Raw genomic sequence first — 18792 nt, 5'->3', positions numbered from 1 at the left:
AAATTTGGCATTAGAGAAATTAATGCCTCCTAAGCCATGTGTAAAGAAGACATTGGTATATTTTTTTAAAGGCTATTTTTGAACAATATTACTTGTGTAAATGAAAATCTTTCACACTAGCTGATCTTGGCTCGGAATAAAAATAAGTCCTTTATACTTCTGAAGATGAGGGAACGGCAGTGAATATAATGTAAGATTTGCAGGAAGTGAATCTGAATAGTTCATAGGATAAATGAGTCGTATGATGGGGAATCTCCTTGTATTCTCTTCTCCGCACAAACTCACAGAAATGCAGTTCCTTGCTCTTGTAGTCAGGGAATAGCATGAAAGATTCCCCCCACCCCCCCTTAGAATAGCATGGAAGTTCTCTCTCTTTCTCTCTCCCTGGTGCAAGAAGCACCAGAGAAGCAGGGGATGGATTTTGGCCAATGGGTTCCATGGAGGAGGTATGTTTTTAACCACAAGAGGGGGATAGGTAGTAGGGGGATATAAAAGACCCCCTAAAATAAGGCTCCTGCTACTGTGGGAGCCCCATCATTCCAAGTGCAAAGTCCTCATGTGGGTCAACAAGAGGCTCGTTGAGAGAATTTCAGATCTGGAGTGAAACTTAAGAGGTCTGCTGGTACAGTGACATCATTCTGCAGAAGAGGAAACTAGGGCTTTAGTGAAGTAACCTACATCAATTATTACTAAAGCAAACTGTCTTTAAGTTTCTCTTGTTGGTATCTTTTTTGTTTGAACGTCGCAGTTTTTGGTTTTCAATGTTGTCGTTTGGAGCATTTCTGCATATTGGAAAATGTCATAGCTGTTCTTGAAGACTGAGGGTTCAAAAAATGCAATGCAACATTTCCAAGCCAAATATCGTCGCATGCTAACCATGAGCATTGGGAACACCGCAACTCATCTCCCAGTTCTGGGCCTTTTCCAACCATCACTCAGGACTAAAGAATTAGGAAGGATAAATTACCACATAATCATAATCTATAAAAATACTGGCCGAGAACACACTAAAAAACTCTCAATAAATAAATATTGGGCATTTGCTTATGAAAGTCAGTGAAGATATACTCTTCAGAAATCATGTCCGTACTTTCAGGCTGCTTTATACAAATCACACATACAGAGTCCAACAAACGGCAAAGGTTCAGGTTAGGATACAATTTGATAGAAAAATGACTTTTGATGTGGTATTTCTACAAAGGAATACAATTAATGTTGAGTTCCTAATGTCTCAGTTTCGAAGGCAATACTTAAAGAGATCCAAAATGTTTTTAGCCGTGGCAATATCATTTAAATGAGAGTTCAGCCCCTACGGTAACCCCTTTTGAAAGGGACGACACGCATTAGGATGTATTCATTCTGAAATTTTCCCTTACAAACCAACTGCACTGCTGTGTAGTCACGCCTTGGAGGCACCTGTACATGGTACTTCTTGAGAACTGAAGCTACCCCGGCGACCCATTCTGTTCCTCTTTCATGTCTGGTGTTTCAAGAAGTTCAGTGGCCTGATGTCTGATACAGTGGGTTCTTGGGATATCCATCTGGCCACACGCATTCCTCAGAACACAGGTTTATTCTCAGGATGACTTATAGCAAGTGATTCCGGTTTCCAGTCTGGTTGAAAAAAGTGAATATTGAATGTCTGTGCCCAGTTCTTAAAGACTCGTTTCTCTGTGATAAAGCGGTGATGACTGCCCTTCCGTCCTCGCTCGTGGGAGAGGTACATCGTACATTCATCAGGTCCAAGAGGTTCGTAATAGTGATAAGGTACTGAAGGGTGATTGGGATCCCTGTAGGAGGAAAACGAGATAACTGATTAAAGCCAAAAAAAAAAAAATTCCTTTCACAGATTTAAGTAAGATGTTATCTTTAATAAGCCGATAAACACAAACCATACTTTCAAGTTAAATGAATTCAACAAACGGTTTTGCTGATGTTTAAGCAATACGTACGTGAAGAGGATCTGAGGCTGTGAAATAAACTCAACGACCATAATTATCAAACAGCAAGATTAAACGTGAGCCTGTAGGATGTTTAGGCTTTTGGGATTTGGAAACTACGTAGTCCTAAGAGCCAGCTATAGTTATGATTTCCACTCTTGCCCCACACAGTCTGTTTAGCACAAACAGCTATGAAGGTATTTACAAAACAAAAACACATCATCCTCCTACCCCAGCCCAGCCCCACTCCAAACCCTCCAGGGGCTTCCACTTCCACTAAGAGCGTGGCCTACAGGGTGTTCCGTGATCTGGCTCCTCTCCAGAGCCTTCTCCTAATCCACTTGACCTTGTCTGCTATGCTCCCGCCTTACTGGCCTCTCTGGTGGTCATCTCGACCAAGCTGGTCCCTCGCCTGAGGCCTTGGTTATTGAGGGCAGTCACGTGGCTGGAACGTTCTCCCATCAGCTCACTCCTTCTCACTGCTGGGGATCAATGCAAATGTATCCTCCTCGGAGAGGGCTTACCTGATGCCTGCCCCTTCTCTCTATCTCACTTGCATTTATTTCCCTTGTGGCATTAATCATTCACTGGAACTGCTGTCGTTGTTTACTTGCTTATTGTCTGTTCATGAGAGCAGGCCTTTGTCTTGTTCTTAGCAGGCGCTCAATAACTATTTTCCGAAGTTCTGTTGTTGAAAGAAATTTATATGGAGTTAGCAGCTAAACGGCAGGCCTCTAAAGACAATTCTTCCTCCAGGTATGGAAAGTGGATGATCCAAGTTTGATCGCACGGGAGAAACTCAGCAGGCGCGACGCCACCATTTTTCTCTTGCTGTTTTAGACGGACAATGTACTTAAACCTAGAGTCTCTACATTGAGAAAGTCCAAATCTTCAACCCCTGCTGTGTAGCCTGAGAGTCCCCACATTTTTCCGTCTCTATATCCCTGTCTCCGCCTCATAGGAGAAACACTGGCTCATTTGTTCAAGGTAATGTGAACAGGATTAACGTGTGGTGGTGGTGAGCGCCCTGATGTAGGGTTACTAAAATATCTCACCCCCAAAGACGTCTGGTCTCAGACTGGGTTCCATTCCACCCCACCTCTTCTGTCTTGAAGTCTAAATGATAAGAGCAGTCAAGATATCCCAGCAGATAAACCTTCCTACCTTGACCTACACTCACCAAGCGGCCTTGTTGCAACACTAAGCTCTTCTTGGTCTCTTCTTAGCACTTCTCTTAAAAAGTGTCCCAGCTTCCTGCAAACCGCCTTACAGCGTTTGATGCCCTGGGGTCTCCCTCCCAGCACTCGGCTTTACTCTAAGTACAGTAACTTGGTTTCCCAGAGATGCTCATCCTGCTAGATACCTATTCGTTTTCTTCAGAAGAGATCAATACACAAATGGCTTTTAGAGTAGCAAGTTTTCTGGGGTCAGGGATCGAAGTCTTTTATCAAGAGGGGTGTCGAGTTCATGGCTCTGAAGACAATAAACCTTTGAGCTTCCTCTCCTCTGAGGTTAAAGTTCTTCCAGGAAGAGAGATTTACTTTTGTCATGCAGCATTTAAACATTCCTCATCCTGGGTTGGATGCTGCGCTGAGTTAATAGTTTGCATCTCTATTATGCCTGTGTCAGAAGTATCTCTATGTTCTATAGTGAGACATCAGATCCCGTCTTGTCCAGTTATTATAGAGTTTGCTTATTTACTTACCCTAGAAATTGAAACCCCTTAAAATTTTAATAGAAGGTGTTTTCAATATAGAAAGTGCATGGTAGGAAAAATTCAAGTTGGAACGGACCACTATGAAGAAACAAAATAAAAAAAAGAGAAATAGAAATTTGTGGGACAAGTCTCCCCAGATTCATATGGCATAATCTGGGGAACCGTGCTAAATTCATGTTGCCATGGTAAACTTGGGGTTAAGCTTTTATTCCAGTACAGATCATGTTTTAAATCTGATTCATCTAAGTTTTGGACATATTATTGGCATCAATCTGACTAAAGAGGCAATCAGGTTTCTAAAAATATCATGAGATTGATTTGACACCTAGGCATAGAGGGAAATTGGAAACCAGATAAAGGATGCTATAGGATCAATTTCCTTATTCAGGAAGACCATCTCCTTGAATGAAAATGTATCTGGCTCCACACTGCTCTCCTAAAGGGAGAATAAAATTTACATATTTGGTTCTGATGGTTTCAAAGGTGTCCAAATAACTGAGGGTTGTCTCCATGCTTTAAAACTTTGTCCAAATGGCAGAAAAGGGCTTGATGGGACTTAGAAGGCAGAGCCGAAGCAACTGCAGGGACAGCTCTGCTGTAGGTTGTCAGCCTGCCATCAGGTGTCATCCACTGTGCCGTTCAGAAAGCCCTTCCTTCAGAAAGTTCAAGTTTATAATTCCTTAAGCCTTTTTCCCCAAGCCTGACTTTCTAAAGGTTGCCATAGTTTTTTTCCCCTCCACCTGATCCAAATGAAAACAGCAATAAAAATCAGCAGACTCTCCACATCAGGAGGCTACTACTGTAAAAGAGAGGATTCTGGAGCTCAGGTTGCTGTCTGGGGTCAGGGGATGCTCAGGGAGTGAAGGTGCAGGGGTGCGGGCTGTGTGGGCATGATAATCACAGAGCCAGTTCCCTAAGTTGCAGCAGCCTCTCATCAGCCCTCCAGGGGCCAGTGGGGGAACAAATCCTGCAGAATAATGTGAAGAAGGATTGTTTTTTCTCTATAGAGAAAGCAGGTAGGGAGAATGAAAGAACTACCATGTAGTGCACAGGTATTAAAGAGATACCATGGCCTATGTTCCACCTCCATAGAGTCTGGTTTAATTGATTTGGAGAGGGTCCCAGGCATAGGTATTTTAAAAAGTGCCATAGGTTTGAGTATCAAAATAAATAATGGCAGTATTGGATTATAAGTCCCATAAAATAAAACTGAATAAATATCCATGAGTCCATGATGATTTCAATAAATTACTGAATAAATAAATAAATGAAATACAGAATAATTCCAATTAATAATCTAGAAAGAATGAGGGAATAGAAAATCACCATTAGAACAATGCAGTAATTGTTGCAGGCAAGATGCACAGATGAATGGAATATGAGAGAGGAAAAGCATGAGGAGAAATAGGTTATTTGCATAAAGTCCCCCCAGTGTATTTATTAATGATAGAGGGGAAAATTGTAACTTTACAATGAGTAAACCTGGCAGACACCACCTTCACCAAGTGACCAAGGTTAACATCGCCAGTAATAAGACATTTTGACATCATGTACCTCTTGATATGAAATGCTATTGCTTCTGTGGTATCCTTCTCAGTAATGCATAGCCTCAATCTAATAATTAGAAACTATCACACAAATCCAAAGTGATGGACATCCTACAATGACCAGAATTCTTCAAATGTGTCGGAGTCATGAAAGATAAGGAAGGACTGAGGAACTGTCACAGGCTGGAGGAGACTAATGAGACATGATAAGAAAATGCAAAAGGATCCTGGATTGGGTTCTGCAGGAGAAAAATGACATCAGTAGGAAAAATGATGAAGTGTGGATAAAGTTTGAAATTTATTTAAGGGTATCGTACCGGTGTTAATTTCTTAGTTTTGATAATTTTGATAATTGGACCAAAATGGTAACATTAGGGGAAGCTGGGTGAAGGGTATACAGGAACTCTCTGTACAGTTTTTGCAACATTTTCTGTAAGTCTAAAACTTTTTTGAAACACAAAAATTTAAAAAGGTAACAATGTTATAAAGTTCTGTAGGAGATTCTAATATGCAGCCAGGTTTAAGAAGGCTGATTTAGTTAAATACCTGCTAAGCCTCAGTGCTTAGCTTATATTATCTCCTTTATTCTCCATCAGGCGTCTAAGGTTAAGTATCACTACTCCGTGTGATGGGTGAGCATCTGGCACCCAGGGTGAGGAGAGTCCTGCACCTGGTTTAAGCACACAGCCTCACTCATGGGCCATCCAAGATTCTAGACTTGACTCACATAGTGCTCAGCACTCCACGTAGACTGACATTTAATCCTCACGTCGCCCTAGTGAGAGAGGTACTGTTATTACCTCCGTTTTACAAATGAGAAAACTCATACCCAGAGAAATTGAAGAAGTTTCAGGGCCCAGATCTGAACCAAAGCTGTACTCTTAAGAGTGAGGCTCTGTGTCTTAGAAAAATTCCTGTGCCACCAGGTGGCTGTCTGCACTAATGGCACCCCAGGTTCCCACTGGGTTGGCACCGCATGGTTGAGAGCAACTCTGTCCTTGCTGCATTCTCCCAAGTACCCACCTACAGAGGTGCCCCGTGCCTGGCGGGCACTGTGCAGCGGGTCAGGGTGTGGAGCACAGGCCTCATGCTCATTTACAATTCTGCCCACTGATATGTTATCAATGGCGGCAGGAGTTGGTGACGTGCCGTTTTAAATCTTCTAAAGCTAGGCTGTGCAATTGGAAAGAAACCTCGTATCATTAACAGGTAAGGGTGGATATTTCCATTTCCGGGTATGATCTAGGTTGACCCTGATCTCCCAGTTTGGGCTGGACGATCTAGAAGACTACAAAGATCCCGATGAAAGAATGGTGCTTTTGCCTCTCTTGAGAGCTCTCAGATACTCTCTCCAAACACACTTTTATTCTTGGCATGGTATACAGTACCATATAGCAGGTAGTCAGGAACTGTTTGAGGAATAGTGTTGAATCAGTAGCTGTCAAGTACCTCGGTTGTTCGGAAACTGGCTTGCACTGGGGGGTCTTGGGGACAGTACGGAGCATTCAGAAGGAAATGTTCCCCTAACAGGCCTTCCTACACAGCTGCTTCAGGCCCGGGAGGCCCCATGAACCACCTTTATTCTGTTGCCTCCATTTCTTGTTTTTACAGCCTCTTTTGGAAGGAAACTGCCACACACCTTGGAAGCCAGTGAAATAATACTTGTGTTTCTGGGGCACAAAAAGTGCTGAGAGCCTGCAGCTGCCCACCCGTCATGGGTCAAAGGCCCAAGTGAGTCGCCTGAACCCCATATCCACACCCAACCACTCAGGCAGCTCAGGTGGTGCCATAACGTCTCATAACAGATGCACTGTAACCATGGGAGAGAGGAAGGTAATGAAAACACCCAGCGGCCAGTAAGTTGGTTAAATTATAGCAAAGGCAGAAGAAGAAATTATGGCAAAGTTAAGCATCTATGAAAAAAAAAGTACAACAACGTATTTTAAGTTCACTTCATAAAATGTGAACCACGTGGATGCATTATATTCCATACCCGTCCTCTGTAAGCATCTGATGCTACAGGGTAGGCGGTTGCCAAGTAGGAACTTGCCCTGTAATGCTGGCAGCTTTATTAACGTTCACTAGCTAATAACTCGAGCAGAATCAACTCTCTGATATTCACGATACCTTTGAGATGTCCTTCACATTATGGATAAGATATTAATTTAGTTCCATGACAGTGATTACTCTGAGTCGTTACTCTGCTAATTAATACTCAAGAAATGATGGGTAACAGAGAGTTGTAAACTTGGTAATGTGTTGAGTATGACCAGAAATATGACTGTTAGATAGAATTTAAATGCTTGGTCCATTATTATCACAAATAACTTACAATGGAAAATGAGATTAAAAATACTCACCATCACTTAGTTTGGAGAGCAATGATAACAGAGCTTTGCCATTGCAATTTATAGTCCATCTAGAGAGAATGGATTTGCCTTCCCATATGGATACGGCATGATTTAAAGGTCTATGTCCCCATAATAATATATTTTGAGGCTGTCTCTGGTGTGACACGACATTAATTTTCTCTGGCTTTCTGAACACTGATGAGCCCGGAGTCCAGTGATAGAGGCAGGATGGAGACTGATGCCTCATGCCTGAGGACCCAGTGCTGGCCTTGGCTGGGAGTGATACAGGCAGCCACCATGACTTCTTTGGACCCTCGAAATCAGTACTTGCCACTGGCTAATTATACTCTTCACTCACCTGGCACTTTTGATCTTGGAATAAATATAGAATCAGTCTCCTAAACACCGTCAAGGAAAGGAAGGTTTTTATTTATTCGTTGAGTTAATCAATACTGAATACGTACTACGTGCCAGACACAATGGCAAGAGCTAGGGACACAAACGTGGCTTGAGATAGGACCCCTTCCCTTGAGGAGATTACAGGCTGATGAAGGAGATGGATATGTCACTTAGTTAGCTGAGGCAGAGGGGAAGGTGGCAGAGGCCCCAGTAGGGGCGCAGGTGGGGTCTGACTCAGATAGGAAGGCAAGGAAAACTTGGAGGAAGAGGACCTCCAAAGCAGTGGAGGGAGGGGTTAAGAGTGTTAGCTCTTGAGCCCTGAAGACCTGAATTCAAATCCCAGCTCCATCACTTACCTGCCCCACGACTTTGGCCAGTTGTTTCATGTCCTCAAGCTTCATATGTAAAATGGCGATAATAATAATGTTTATCTCCTGGGATTATCGTAAAGGTTCCATGAAATGGCACCTGTACTCGTACTCAGCACAGCACCAGCATGTGGTATGTGCAGAAAAACTATCAGCCATTAATATTACGGTGAAGAACCGGTAGTGATCAGCCAGATTAAGAAGGAGGGGATGGATGTTCCGAGATGAGGGCAAAGGGACAGGTGTGCGCAGGGTGCGCTCCTTCTTGAGTTCCTCAGCACGGCTAGAACAAGTCTGTGAGTAGAGGAGATGAGACTAAGGTGGCTGCAGAGGTCGGGTCCTGAGGGCTTGTGTGCTAAGCTAGGGAGCGTGAACTTTCTTCTAAAAGCTGTGGGGACCTACGGAGGGGTTTAAGTGATAGAGTCAGACTTGCGGTTTATCCAACAGCACAGTGGTGTTTGGAGAGGAAAGAGAAAGACCAGAGTTGGGGAGAGCGGTCAGGAGGCTACTGCAGCACCAGATGAAGGAGGAAACGGTTGCACGCCAGTCACATGACTTTTAGTCAGCGTTAGATTCTGCCAGGTTTCGAATAACATGTCTTTCATCTGCCACCATGGCCATTTATACATTCACTGTTTCCATTTGTGGTGTTAAATATGAACGTGGGGTTATTCGTCTCCCTAAGGAGTCCATGTGCTTAGTAGTTTAGAGGCTACTGGAAATCTTCTTGCCAATGAATGATTCCTGGAAGTAAGCCTGGCCCTTTGGGTGGGAGGGATGAGAAGGCCAGACCTCCAGGAGAGCTGGATGGAAAATTACAGCCCCAGGCTTGTAGGAGTGAACCCACCCACACGTCTTAGAAGTCAGGCACTCATGGCTTGCTCAGCTGTCTGCTCCCAGGATATAATTTAGTCCCCTACCGCACCTCCCTATATATCCCAGCATATAGCAGCTGACATTCCTTTTGGGTCACTGCCACGCTAAGCTGATGGAAATGACTGCAGAAGTAGTCCAGCGTTTGGTCCTCCTGTGCCTTGGTTTCCTTGGCAAGGAGAAGGTGATGACTCTATTCTCCTTAAAAGTGTGTGAGAGGGCTTCCCTGGTGGCGCAGCGGTTGAGAGTCCGCCTGCCGATGCAGGGGACACGGGTTCGTGCCCTGGTCCGGGAGGATCCCACATGCCGCGGAGCGGCTGGGCCCGTGAGCCATGGCCGCTGAGCCTGCGCGTCCGGAGCCTGTGCTCCGCAGCGGGAGAGGCCACAGCAGTGAGAGGCCCGCGAACCGCAAAAAAAAAAAAAAAAAAAAAAAAAAAAAGTGTGTGAGAGTGTGATTTAGATTGGAAAGCGGCATGACCGTATCTTAGACCAGAGGTCATCAAGGCTGTCAGTGTTCTTATTTGCCATGGGACCCTTTGTGATATGAGAGCCCATAGGTAAAACAGAGAGAAGTTCAGCTGCTGCCGATGAAGTGGAGCAGGAGGGAGCAATGTTCTTTCATCTTAGCTCCTTGCCCTTGTTCCACTGGATCAGGTCAGGAGAAAGCCAGAGCTGGATGTTTCAATAAAGCCCTGTGCATCAGAGACTACGACAGGCAGAACGTGAATATTTTCTCCCACAGGAACCTTGGGAACCTTCTGTCCCTTATGACTGAATTGTGTCCAAGTGACACGCAGGAGACTGAAGGCGGGAACCCTGTCTCATTCATCTTTGATTATGTCCCTAAGTGCCCAACATAAGTTAGGTTAATGAATCAAAGTCTCTGTGATTTGTTTAGTAAATGACTTCTTTTGAGGGTCCTAGCTGTATCTCAAAGTCTGGAAAGGTTAATTTACCCAAAAAGGGCAGTTGGCTCTCCTTTGGTTTGCTGAACCCTGGCCCCATGTGCCTAACTCTTCGTTCCAGTGAGAGACTGGGCATAAAGAAGCCACAGAATGGGGGGTGTCTGCTGTGAGCAGCCCGTGGGGTGTCCTGCAAGGAGCTGGGGGGAAAGTGGGACCCAATTCACATGGGAGCCTTTCGTGTCCTTGGCACTCCCTGCCAACCAAGCACCGTTCATTAGTGTTCGCCAGACAGCTCCTTAAAATGTGCTCATGGGTGCATACCTGCTGGTGAGCGAGCCCTTTCTCCTCGTAAATTTATCCACGCTTAATGTACACCAGCACTGTGCCAAGAATTCCTCATCTATTATGTCATGGAATTATCATATAACCCCGTGACGTAAATACTAATGTCATGATCATCTGCACACATGGAAACTACGGCTTCTGAGCCGGTCATTAAGTAACCTGCCCACGGTCACTAAGGCTCAGCGAGGTTGAATAACTTTCTCAAGGTCACATAGCTTCCGACCTTGAGAAATATGGCTCATTTTCGGTCATATAAACACCCTTTGACTACAGCACGAGAGAGAGAGGACAGGGCCATTCATTCACTCAGTATGTATGGAGTATCTGCTATAGGTCAGGACGGTACTGATCTACTGTCCTGTGCACCGTGGCTCCAACAGTGATCCCAACACACAAAAGTCTCTGCCCTCGAGGTGTGTATATTCTGGTGGACTCAACCAGCATGAGGTCTGTCATCTCACAAAAGCTTCCCTACCACTTTTGGCCCCGGTGATATCTTATCTCCCGAAGTCCTACAGCTCATGACACATGTACCCTGCTGGCCTTAGAGTTCCTAGCTTCTTTCAAAATCAGGACAAAGGGAGAATGATCAGACTGGTAGCTGGATTAACTTATAAGTTGCTTTTTCATTTTCTGGTGGTGATACTGTCTGCAAGAGTCATTTTGACTCCAAGTGACTTTGCTGTGCTCGTTAGATTTCTGTGTGGGTAAGGCTTATCGTAAGCCTCCAGGAAGCAAGAGCTGTGGCCTGTTCTTTGAACCCCTCCCAAAATTCTTGGTACCTTTCAGGGCAATTCTCAAGGGCTTAGGATAATATTAATAATTATTTTATATATTTTATGTATAATATTAAAGTATTAGTAACACTAATGTTATTAATAATCTTTCCTGAGCACTAACTGTGTGCTGGGCACTGTGTCAAACGTTCTACTGCCATGATCTCATTTAATCCTCACCATGACCTCTTTGCTTTTATTATTATTTTCTTATGCCCATTTTGCAGATGAGGACAGCAAGGTTCAAGGTCACCGGTAGGAACTGGGTGCCTGGTGGTTCAGCCTATGTGTCCTGGACGTGAAGATGAAAGGAACCTGGGAATCAATCTTTACTGCTCCTTCCTTTCTTACCCTTCCTAAACAGGCATCAGGACTGAAGAGGGTGCCGTCACCAGCCTAACCCTCTGCACCAGAGGATGCCCAGCACACTTCTTCACTCTCTCTGATAGGACACTGGGGTTAGGGATCCTTCTGATGAGTCCTGGCCAAAATCATCTTATGAGAACAACTGTTGAACCTTTGGGATGGTGGCTGAGGAACAGAAATTCAGAGCGGCTGTCAACATACGGTGCACGGACGGTATCTTGACTTCCTTGCTAGTGTCATCGTATAAATTGTTCCCATCCTAAGTGCACCAAGCCGTGATGAACTAAATCTGAGTAAGAGAAATGACAGGTTAACTTGCCTTTCATTTGTTTTCCATAATAAGTGCAATATTTCCTTGAACACTTTAAGTCGTTAACATTTCAATTTATTCATGCTCTTTTTCTCCGGTGCCCTGATGGCAATATTACATAATTATATCTGCCGTCTAACCATCAGCTTTGATGGCTCTTTTCATGCCCAAAGGGGCCACTGCCACTGCCTTTGTTAGCCTGTTGGTTTGAGGAGGCAGTTGGCTTTTTTACACCATCTTACCTACTTTTTTGCACAGAGGTTGTTAAAGGTGAAAACAAGGCCAGTGCATTAAGTGACGAGGAACTGGGTGAGGGTCCAAGCTCACTCTGGCCATGTACTAGGTGCTGTTCCAAGCACTTTACATGTATTCACTTATTTAATCCACCTCCAATCCTCTGAGGCAGAGTCTATTATTATCATCACATCCACTTCTAATGGCGAAGAAGCTGAGACACAGAGAGAATGAGTGACCTACTCAAGGTCGCACTAGGTTAGTAAGTGGCAGGGCTGGGCTTTGAACCTGTGCCGTCTGCGTCCAGACTCCACCCACTTTCTTACTACATCATGTCTTCCCTGGGGATGCATGAGTCCAGGCAGATTTCAAAGGCCTGCTCTGTCCACCCCTTTCCTTCTCCCCTGTGACCTGACTCTTACATATAAACTAGTACTGCTGCTGTGTGGTCTTTGGATTAAAAGGGATGGGAGAAAAGTGGCAAAGTGATAATGGCACAATTAAGTATGCTTCATCATTCTTGCATCAAACCCCCAAATGGTAGACTTTGCCTAAAGGCTCACAGACTTTGAGAAGTTGTTAGGTTTAAAACACATGAAGGTATAAGCAAGCATAAATTTTAATGAACAAGTTTAAAATGCCCTCCCACCCCAGATCTTACCTTTTAAAGATCATGACTGAGGCCATGTGCAGGTCAGCAGGCATGCCTGAAAACTAGGAAACTTTCTGATTTTATTGGCATCGCTCCTTTAGGTTACAGGTGAGTTTCAACCGGCCTTCCACAAATCAGGCCCTGAATATTTCTCAGTGTGTCTGTTAGTACACACCAAACTCTACCTGGGCACATGCCAGGAGGTAACTTAAGGTAGCAACAGAAATTATTATTACATCAAAATAATTATGCCTGTGCTTTTGGTCTTAGAAACACAAACCGAGGCTACTGATGTGGAAAGGGAAAGGGACTAAGAGGAATATTTTAATTTTGGAAAACAGGCCTTAACCATCAAAGAAATTGCCCTCTTTAATTCATTAAAAATTACCACATTCTTTTCAAATGAGAATAAAACTAGTATATATTTTTTTAATGAATGAATGAATGAATTTATTTATTTTGGGCTGCGTTGGGTCTTTGTTGCTGTGCACGGGCTTTCTCTAGTTGTGGTGAGCGGGGGCTACTCTTCATTGCAGTACGCGGCTTCTCATCGCGGTGGCTTCCCTTATTGCGGAGCACGGGCTCTAGGCACGCGGGCTTCAGTAGTTGTGGCTCACAGGCTCTAGAGCTCAGGCTCAGTAGTTGCGGCTTACAGGCTTAGTTCTCCGCGGCATGTGGGATCTTCCCGGAGCAGGGATTGAACCCGTGTCCCCTGCATTGGCAGGCGGATTCTTAACCACTGCACCACCAGGGAAGTCCCCAGAATGAATATTTCTTAATGCTTGTTCATTGTTAATATTATGCCAATTACTGCATTACTTTTGGTTGATAAATATTCAGAGGATAAATGAAGCCCACAAGATGGATTAATTCTCCAGCAGTACAAACAAAAACTTTCAATGTTTTATATCACATAATTAAATGCCGTTTGCTGTTTCTAGAACCAGGACTTGGGACATGTTAATTAATTGCTTCAAGAAGACAGTAAGACATGTTTCATGGTTGATAGTTGGAATCAGATATTTATAAACACTGCGCAACACTGCTGATGAATTACATTTGCAGAATAAAGCCTACCTGCAGAAGTCTGGGGGCACCATGCCATAAACATTGATCCTGTCACAGAGCTCCAGGGCAATCGTCATTGTGAACCAGCCAGTGCTGAGCCAAGTGTTGGAGATCTTCCTGGAAGGAACAACAGTTAAGTGTGAAAGCTGGTAAAATAATCATTATACCCACTCCATCTTAAGTCTTTTCTGGAACAAGGCTGACTATAAACACACACACTCTCTCTCCATTTGGTAAACTCTCTCTCTCTCACTCTCTCTCTATCTGCTAAAGCTGGAATTTTAGCAGATAGAAATCTGTTACTCATACCACCATATTCCATGATAATATGATAAATGATGTCAGTACTCCATCATGGTGGATTCTCAAGGGACTTCTACATAGTCAAAGATGATGATCAATGTTTCAATGTTTAAGTGCGAATTATTACCACTCAATTTCTTGTAAGATGACAATCCTCGTGTGTCGGCTCTTTATTAAACTAGAATACTTGACTAGCTATAAGTATTCTTTTTTGCTCCACGCAGGGTGGATAACAAAGAGCTTACTAAATGTGAATAAACACAGTTGCCTTTATCTATCAATTGATCAACTGATTGACCAAATGATCTTAGGGTAGAAGCTTGCCTTCAACTAGACTAATTAACACCAACATCGGGACTGAATGTCTTTCCTTAGAAGGAGTACATTCATTTGGGAATGGGCTAACGACCAGAGGAAAAGGGACACAGGGATGCTTACGTTTAATTGAGCATTTGCTTTATTTTACCTCAGAACAGTCTGAGCCCTGTGAAAATTTTTATTAAATGACCAAAAATGGACAGAATTTAAGGAATAAATCGGTGGGTTCCAACATTCATTCATTTGCCCATTCAAACATCTGTATTGAGCCCCAACCACACACCAAGTCTAAGGGTAATCATGGAGACACAACATCAAGGTCTAATTTGACTTGTGAGGATGACTCGGTCCACCATGCTATGCTGCTGTGGATATTAATTTCAATTCTTTGGGGGTTGCTGCATTTACTTTTTTTTTTCAGTGCTTGTGGCATGCATCATTAGCCGGTTTCAAACACCTTATCCCCAAGGTCAGACTGTCTGACTCTGCCCAGCCATAGCACCGCATGTGATGTGAATGAAAGAGCCGCAGGAAAGCTTTTCTACTTGCACTGCATAGCACCCCTCTTTGAAAAGGAAGAGTTTTTGTTAAGCAGTTTGCATTCTTTCCATCTCACATAAGGAATAACAACCAAAAAAGGCATTTTAAGATGTCTTTTGTTTTGTCACCTACCTGACAGGAATGGGTAATTTAGCCATTCCTGAGTTCGTGGCTTCAACTTTCTAGTTCTTAACTCCTTTACTCATTTTTATTTTCCATTCCATTGTATCCGGATCCAGTAATACCCCAGGAAGTACATTTAAAAATTCTCAAGATGGAAATAGCATGGATTTGTATCTTACTAGTTTCTGTTATTCACCAGCTAAATGACCTGAGGCAGGTTATTGCTGTTCTTTGAACCTTGATTTCTTATCTAGAAAGCAAGCATGGGAAGCTCTATCTTCCTGTGCTATTTCGAGGACTAAAGGAGAGAACATCATAAAAAGTTATCTAGTCTGGTGTGTTGATACATCAAGATCCCTTCCTTGCCTCTTGGTTGCTAGGCTGGAGCAAATGAAATAATAATTCAACCGTTACTCCCAGTGCTTTTTAGCACACACAAAACAACTGATATCCTTCCAACACTGCTACTGGCTCTTGTGTAGGAGCCATCATCAGTAGTCAGGGCAGTACAGTAAGTCCCTTACATACGAACTTTCAAGTTGCAAACTTTCAAAGATGTGAACGTGCGTTCGCATGTCCAATCACATAAGTTGGTTCACGTGTCTGGCATACATAGCCACATGCGTGCATCCTCTACAAGTGGTTGCTAACTTTGTTGGACTTACGAACAAATTGGACTTATGAACACGCTCTCAGAACGGAACGTGTTCATATGCAGGGGACTCATTGTAATTAGAAAATTCTGGAGCCTCCAGCCTACATAGGTATTAACAAGCCCCCTTGTTTTCCCAGGGCTCTAAATTCATAAGAACTTTGGGAATGGAGGAGGTGGGACAGAGCAGAGCTGACTGAATGGGGGAGGGGAAGAGAAGGCAGTGCCTTGCCTCAAGTTAGACCTTGTCTTCACCAAGGCTGTGACCTTGAGATGGCAGGTTGTTCTAGACTTAAACTGGGAGAGTGAATAACTGGAATGATGTGGAGCCCAGGAGGAGAATGACAGCTTACTTATACCCCCAGATTCCTGATCCAAGAATCACACTCATGTCCCTATGCTTTTGAGTTGTAGGAAACACTAAGAGGGCTTTTCCCAGTGGCAGAAACTTCCCTACAACTTTGGCTTTCTTTTGTGTGATGTAGTAGAAATCACAAGCCACAGCCTGAAATATAGGGGGATGTGACTCTACAGAAAAAGATTTAATGGGTAAAAATGGGGAGAATAAAAAGTGGAGGACTAAAGAAACTAAGGTGAACATTTCTTTAAAGTGCCACTTAAAATTCCCCGGACTTGCGAAATAGTAGTCTTTTGGGATCACAGGCTATAGAAATGCAACTGCTTTGTGCTTTCTAAAAAGATTTGAACTGTTTTTCCAACCGAGGAATATCTAGTGTTTTTACACTGAATCAGCTGTAATGAAGGAATACGAAGAGCTGTCATGTGCTAATTAGGGAAAATTATCAGATATTCTTTTATATGATAAAGTAACACACTGAGCTGATAATGCTATAGTACACACTACATTACAATTAAAGGCCTTTCTGCTCCACCAGAATCTCATTTATAATATCTATGGAAATATTCTTCCTACAGTTATTTCATTTATACTTCTTTTATCTAATTACTATAATATTGGTTCTGAATCATATTTTCCTAATGTACCCTGTTCAATTATAAAGTTATTTTCAAGTGCAGTTACTTTCTAATATCAAAGAATACCACTTGGCCATCTATGTCATTTGTCATGCTTCTTAATTGCAGGTTGCTCCTGAGACATTTTTTTCTCCACTTTTAAGTAGGGTGAAATTTCCATAAATCAAAATTGATTGAATTATCTCATTTCTTCAAAATATTAGCCTGAAATGAATGTCCTGATTATGAGATTGCAAAATTAGATATTCCATACTTTGTGTATCTTTAATCCATGCCACTGTTTTGTTAGGTTTCAAGAAAAACATACACAGAGGCAATACTGTTCGACCCTAAGTGTTTTGTATTTTAGTTTATAGAAATAGTTTTGTTCTAAAGGGCTGTTTCTGACTTTGTTCTTTAGCTTGGAGTAGACTGAAGATTAAGAATATGGACACGTGAGAATATTGAGTCAATACAATATTAGCTTCTTTAAGACAGTTTCTTTCTTTCTTTCTTTTTTTTTTTTGCGGTACGTGAGCCTCTCACTGCTGCGGCCCCTCCCGTTGCGGAGCACAGGCTCCGGACGCGCAGGCTCAGCGGCCATGGCTCACGGGCCCAGCTGCTCCGTGGTATGTGGGACCTTCCTGGACCGGGGCATGAACCCGTGTCCCTTGCATCAGCAGGCAGACTCTCAACGACTGCGCCACCAGGGAAGCCCCTAAGACAGTTTCTTAAAGGCAAGAGGCACGAAGATTCTAAAAGGTGACAGTGTACTTTGGCATCCTACAAATCCATCAGTGTGATTCCCTGTGTGGGGACTGCATGGATCCTAGTAGATGGATGAGAAGCCTGGTAGCCAGTCCATGAAATTTTATCTGTCTCTTACCATCTGGGCTCACTAAGGACACAGGCTTATTGAGCAAAATGTTTTCACTGGTCAGAATTTAATGAATTTAGTGAGTGGGTTATGTCTTGGTGTGAGATTGTTTCCTAAAGATGTAAGGATGTGATGACTAGTCTCCAAGTTTTCAACTTAATCCCTTAAGAAGACCCAGAGCAATGTGTAAACATCCTAAATAGCTAACACTGCAGCAGTGTTTCAGGAATACTTACATTTAGCAAACAACCATTAAACTCAAAAGAGAGAAGTGTTTTCTGTTGAAGAGAGTCTTTCTACTTATTTTGAATTTTCCAACCAGAAAAAAATGAAACTGTAAATAACTTCCCTCATTCTGCTTCTCTTATAAAGTGCTCTCTTGGTTAAATAACTCATTCAAATGAGTAACAGTCTGTTATTTGTATGTTGTTTTTTTTTCTTATTTGTGGTTTTTAAAGGACAGTAAGTGACTGGATTTCATGACAGTGTGTGATGGCGACCAGGATCCCCCATGTGATCTACTGGCTGGGCTAACCATGGAATCACCTGGGCTTCCAGGGAAGGGGGCCACAGTGCCAGTGGCCAGGTCCACCTCTCCTCAGTCCGTCAGATGCCATGCCCACTTTTGCCTGGACCAGCCCTCAAATGGTCACAAGGTTTTAAGGATTTAAAAAGAAAGCTCTTCCCTGCAAAGAATTTGGGAATGATGGGCTTTGGTCTTTCTTTAAAACTCTGTTCTTCATAATGAGCTGCCTAAGCTATGGCCAAAAGGATTTAGTACTTCACATTATTTACTTATCGTATCTCTTTAGTTTTAAAATAAGAAATTGACGCAGGAACAGTTTTTGTAAGGGAGGGGGTAAATTACATCATTAAATGTGTATTAGTTATAAACATACATGTTTTAGAATTAAGGAAATGAGGAAATTTAATTATTAGACTGGTCCTACGAGGCCTAGTCACTATGCCCTTGTCACACGTGAGGTCACTGAAATGTTAGATATCTTGTCCAACGCCATATAACTAGTGAGGGACAAAGAATTCCAACACAGAGCTGTGTGTTTGGACTACACCACACTGCTCCTTTCAATACCGATAGCTGTCCTTTTCTTCACCTAGATTTGGCCAGCTCCCCACCCTTTATCTCTGCTTC

General features: G+C 43.1%; 1 protein-coding gene across 2 annotated transcripts in view; it reads right to left on the bottom strand.

Moving 5' to 3' along the window:
• Positions 1-1030: 1030 nt before the first annotated feature.
• The window catches only part of ST6GALNAC5 (ST6 N-acetylgalactosaminide alpha-2,6-sialyltransferase 5), a 171376-nt gene continuing 153614 nt past the window's right edge, over positions 1031-18792 (bottom strand). Inside the window, exons 4-5 of one of the 2 annotated variants that reach the window (XM_065885093.1) lie at positions 13861-13968; positions 1031-1790 (exon numbers count right to left, since the gene is read on the bottom strand). In XM_065885093.1, coding sequence (XP_065741165.1) covers positions 1559-1790; positions 13861-13968 — 340 coding nt within the window. In that variant the 3' untranslated portion in view covers positions 1031-1558. Of the gene's footprint in view, positions 1791-13860; positions 13969-18792 lie in introns of those variants that run through there. The other variant, XM_065885100.1, reaches the window with a different exon arrangement.

This window comes from Phocoena phocoena, chromosome 1 (assembly GCF_963924675.1).
Source record: "Phocoena phocoena chromosome 1, mPhoPho1.1, whole genome shotgun sequence".
NCBI classification, from domain to species: domain Eukaryota; kingdom Metazoa; phylum Chordata; class Mammalia; order Artiodactyla; family Phocoenidae; genus Phocoena; species Phocoena phocoena.
This window is presented reverse-complemented; position numbering and strand designations above follow the sequence as displayed.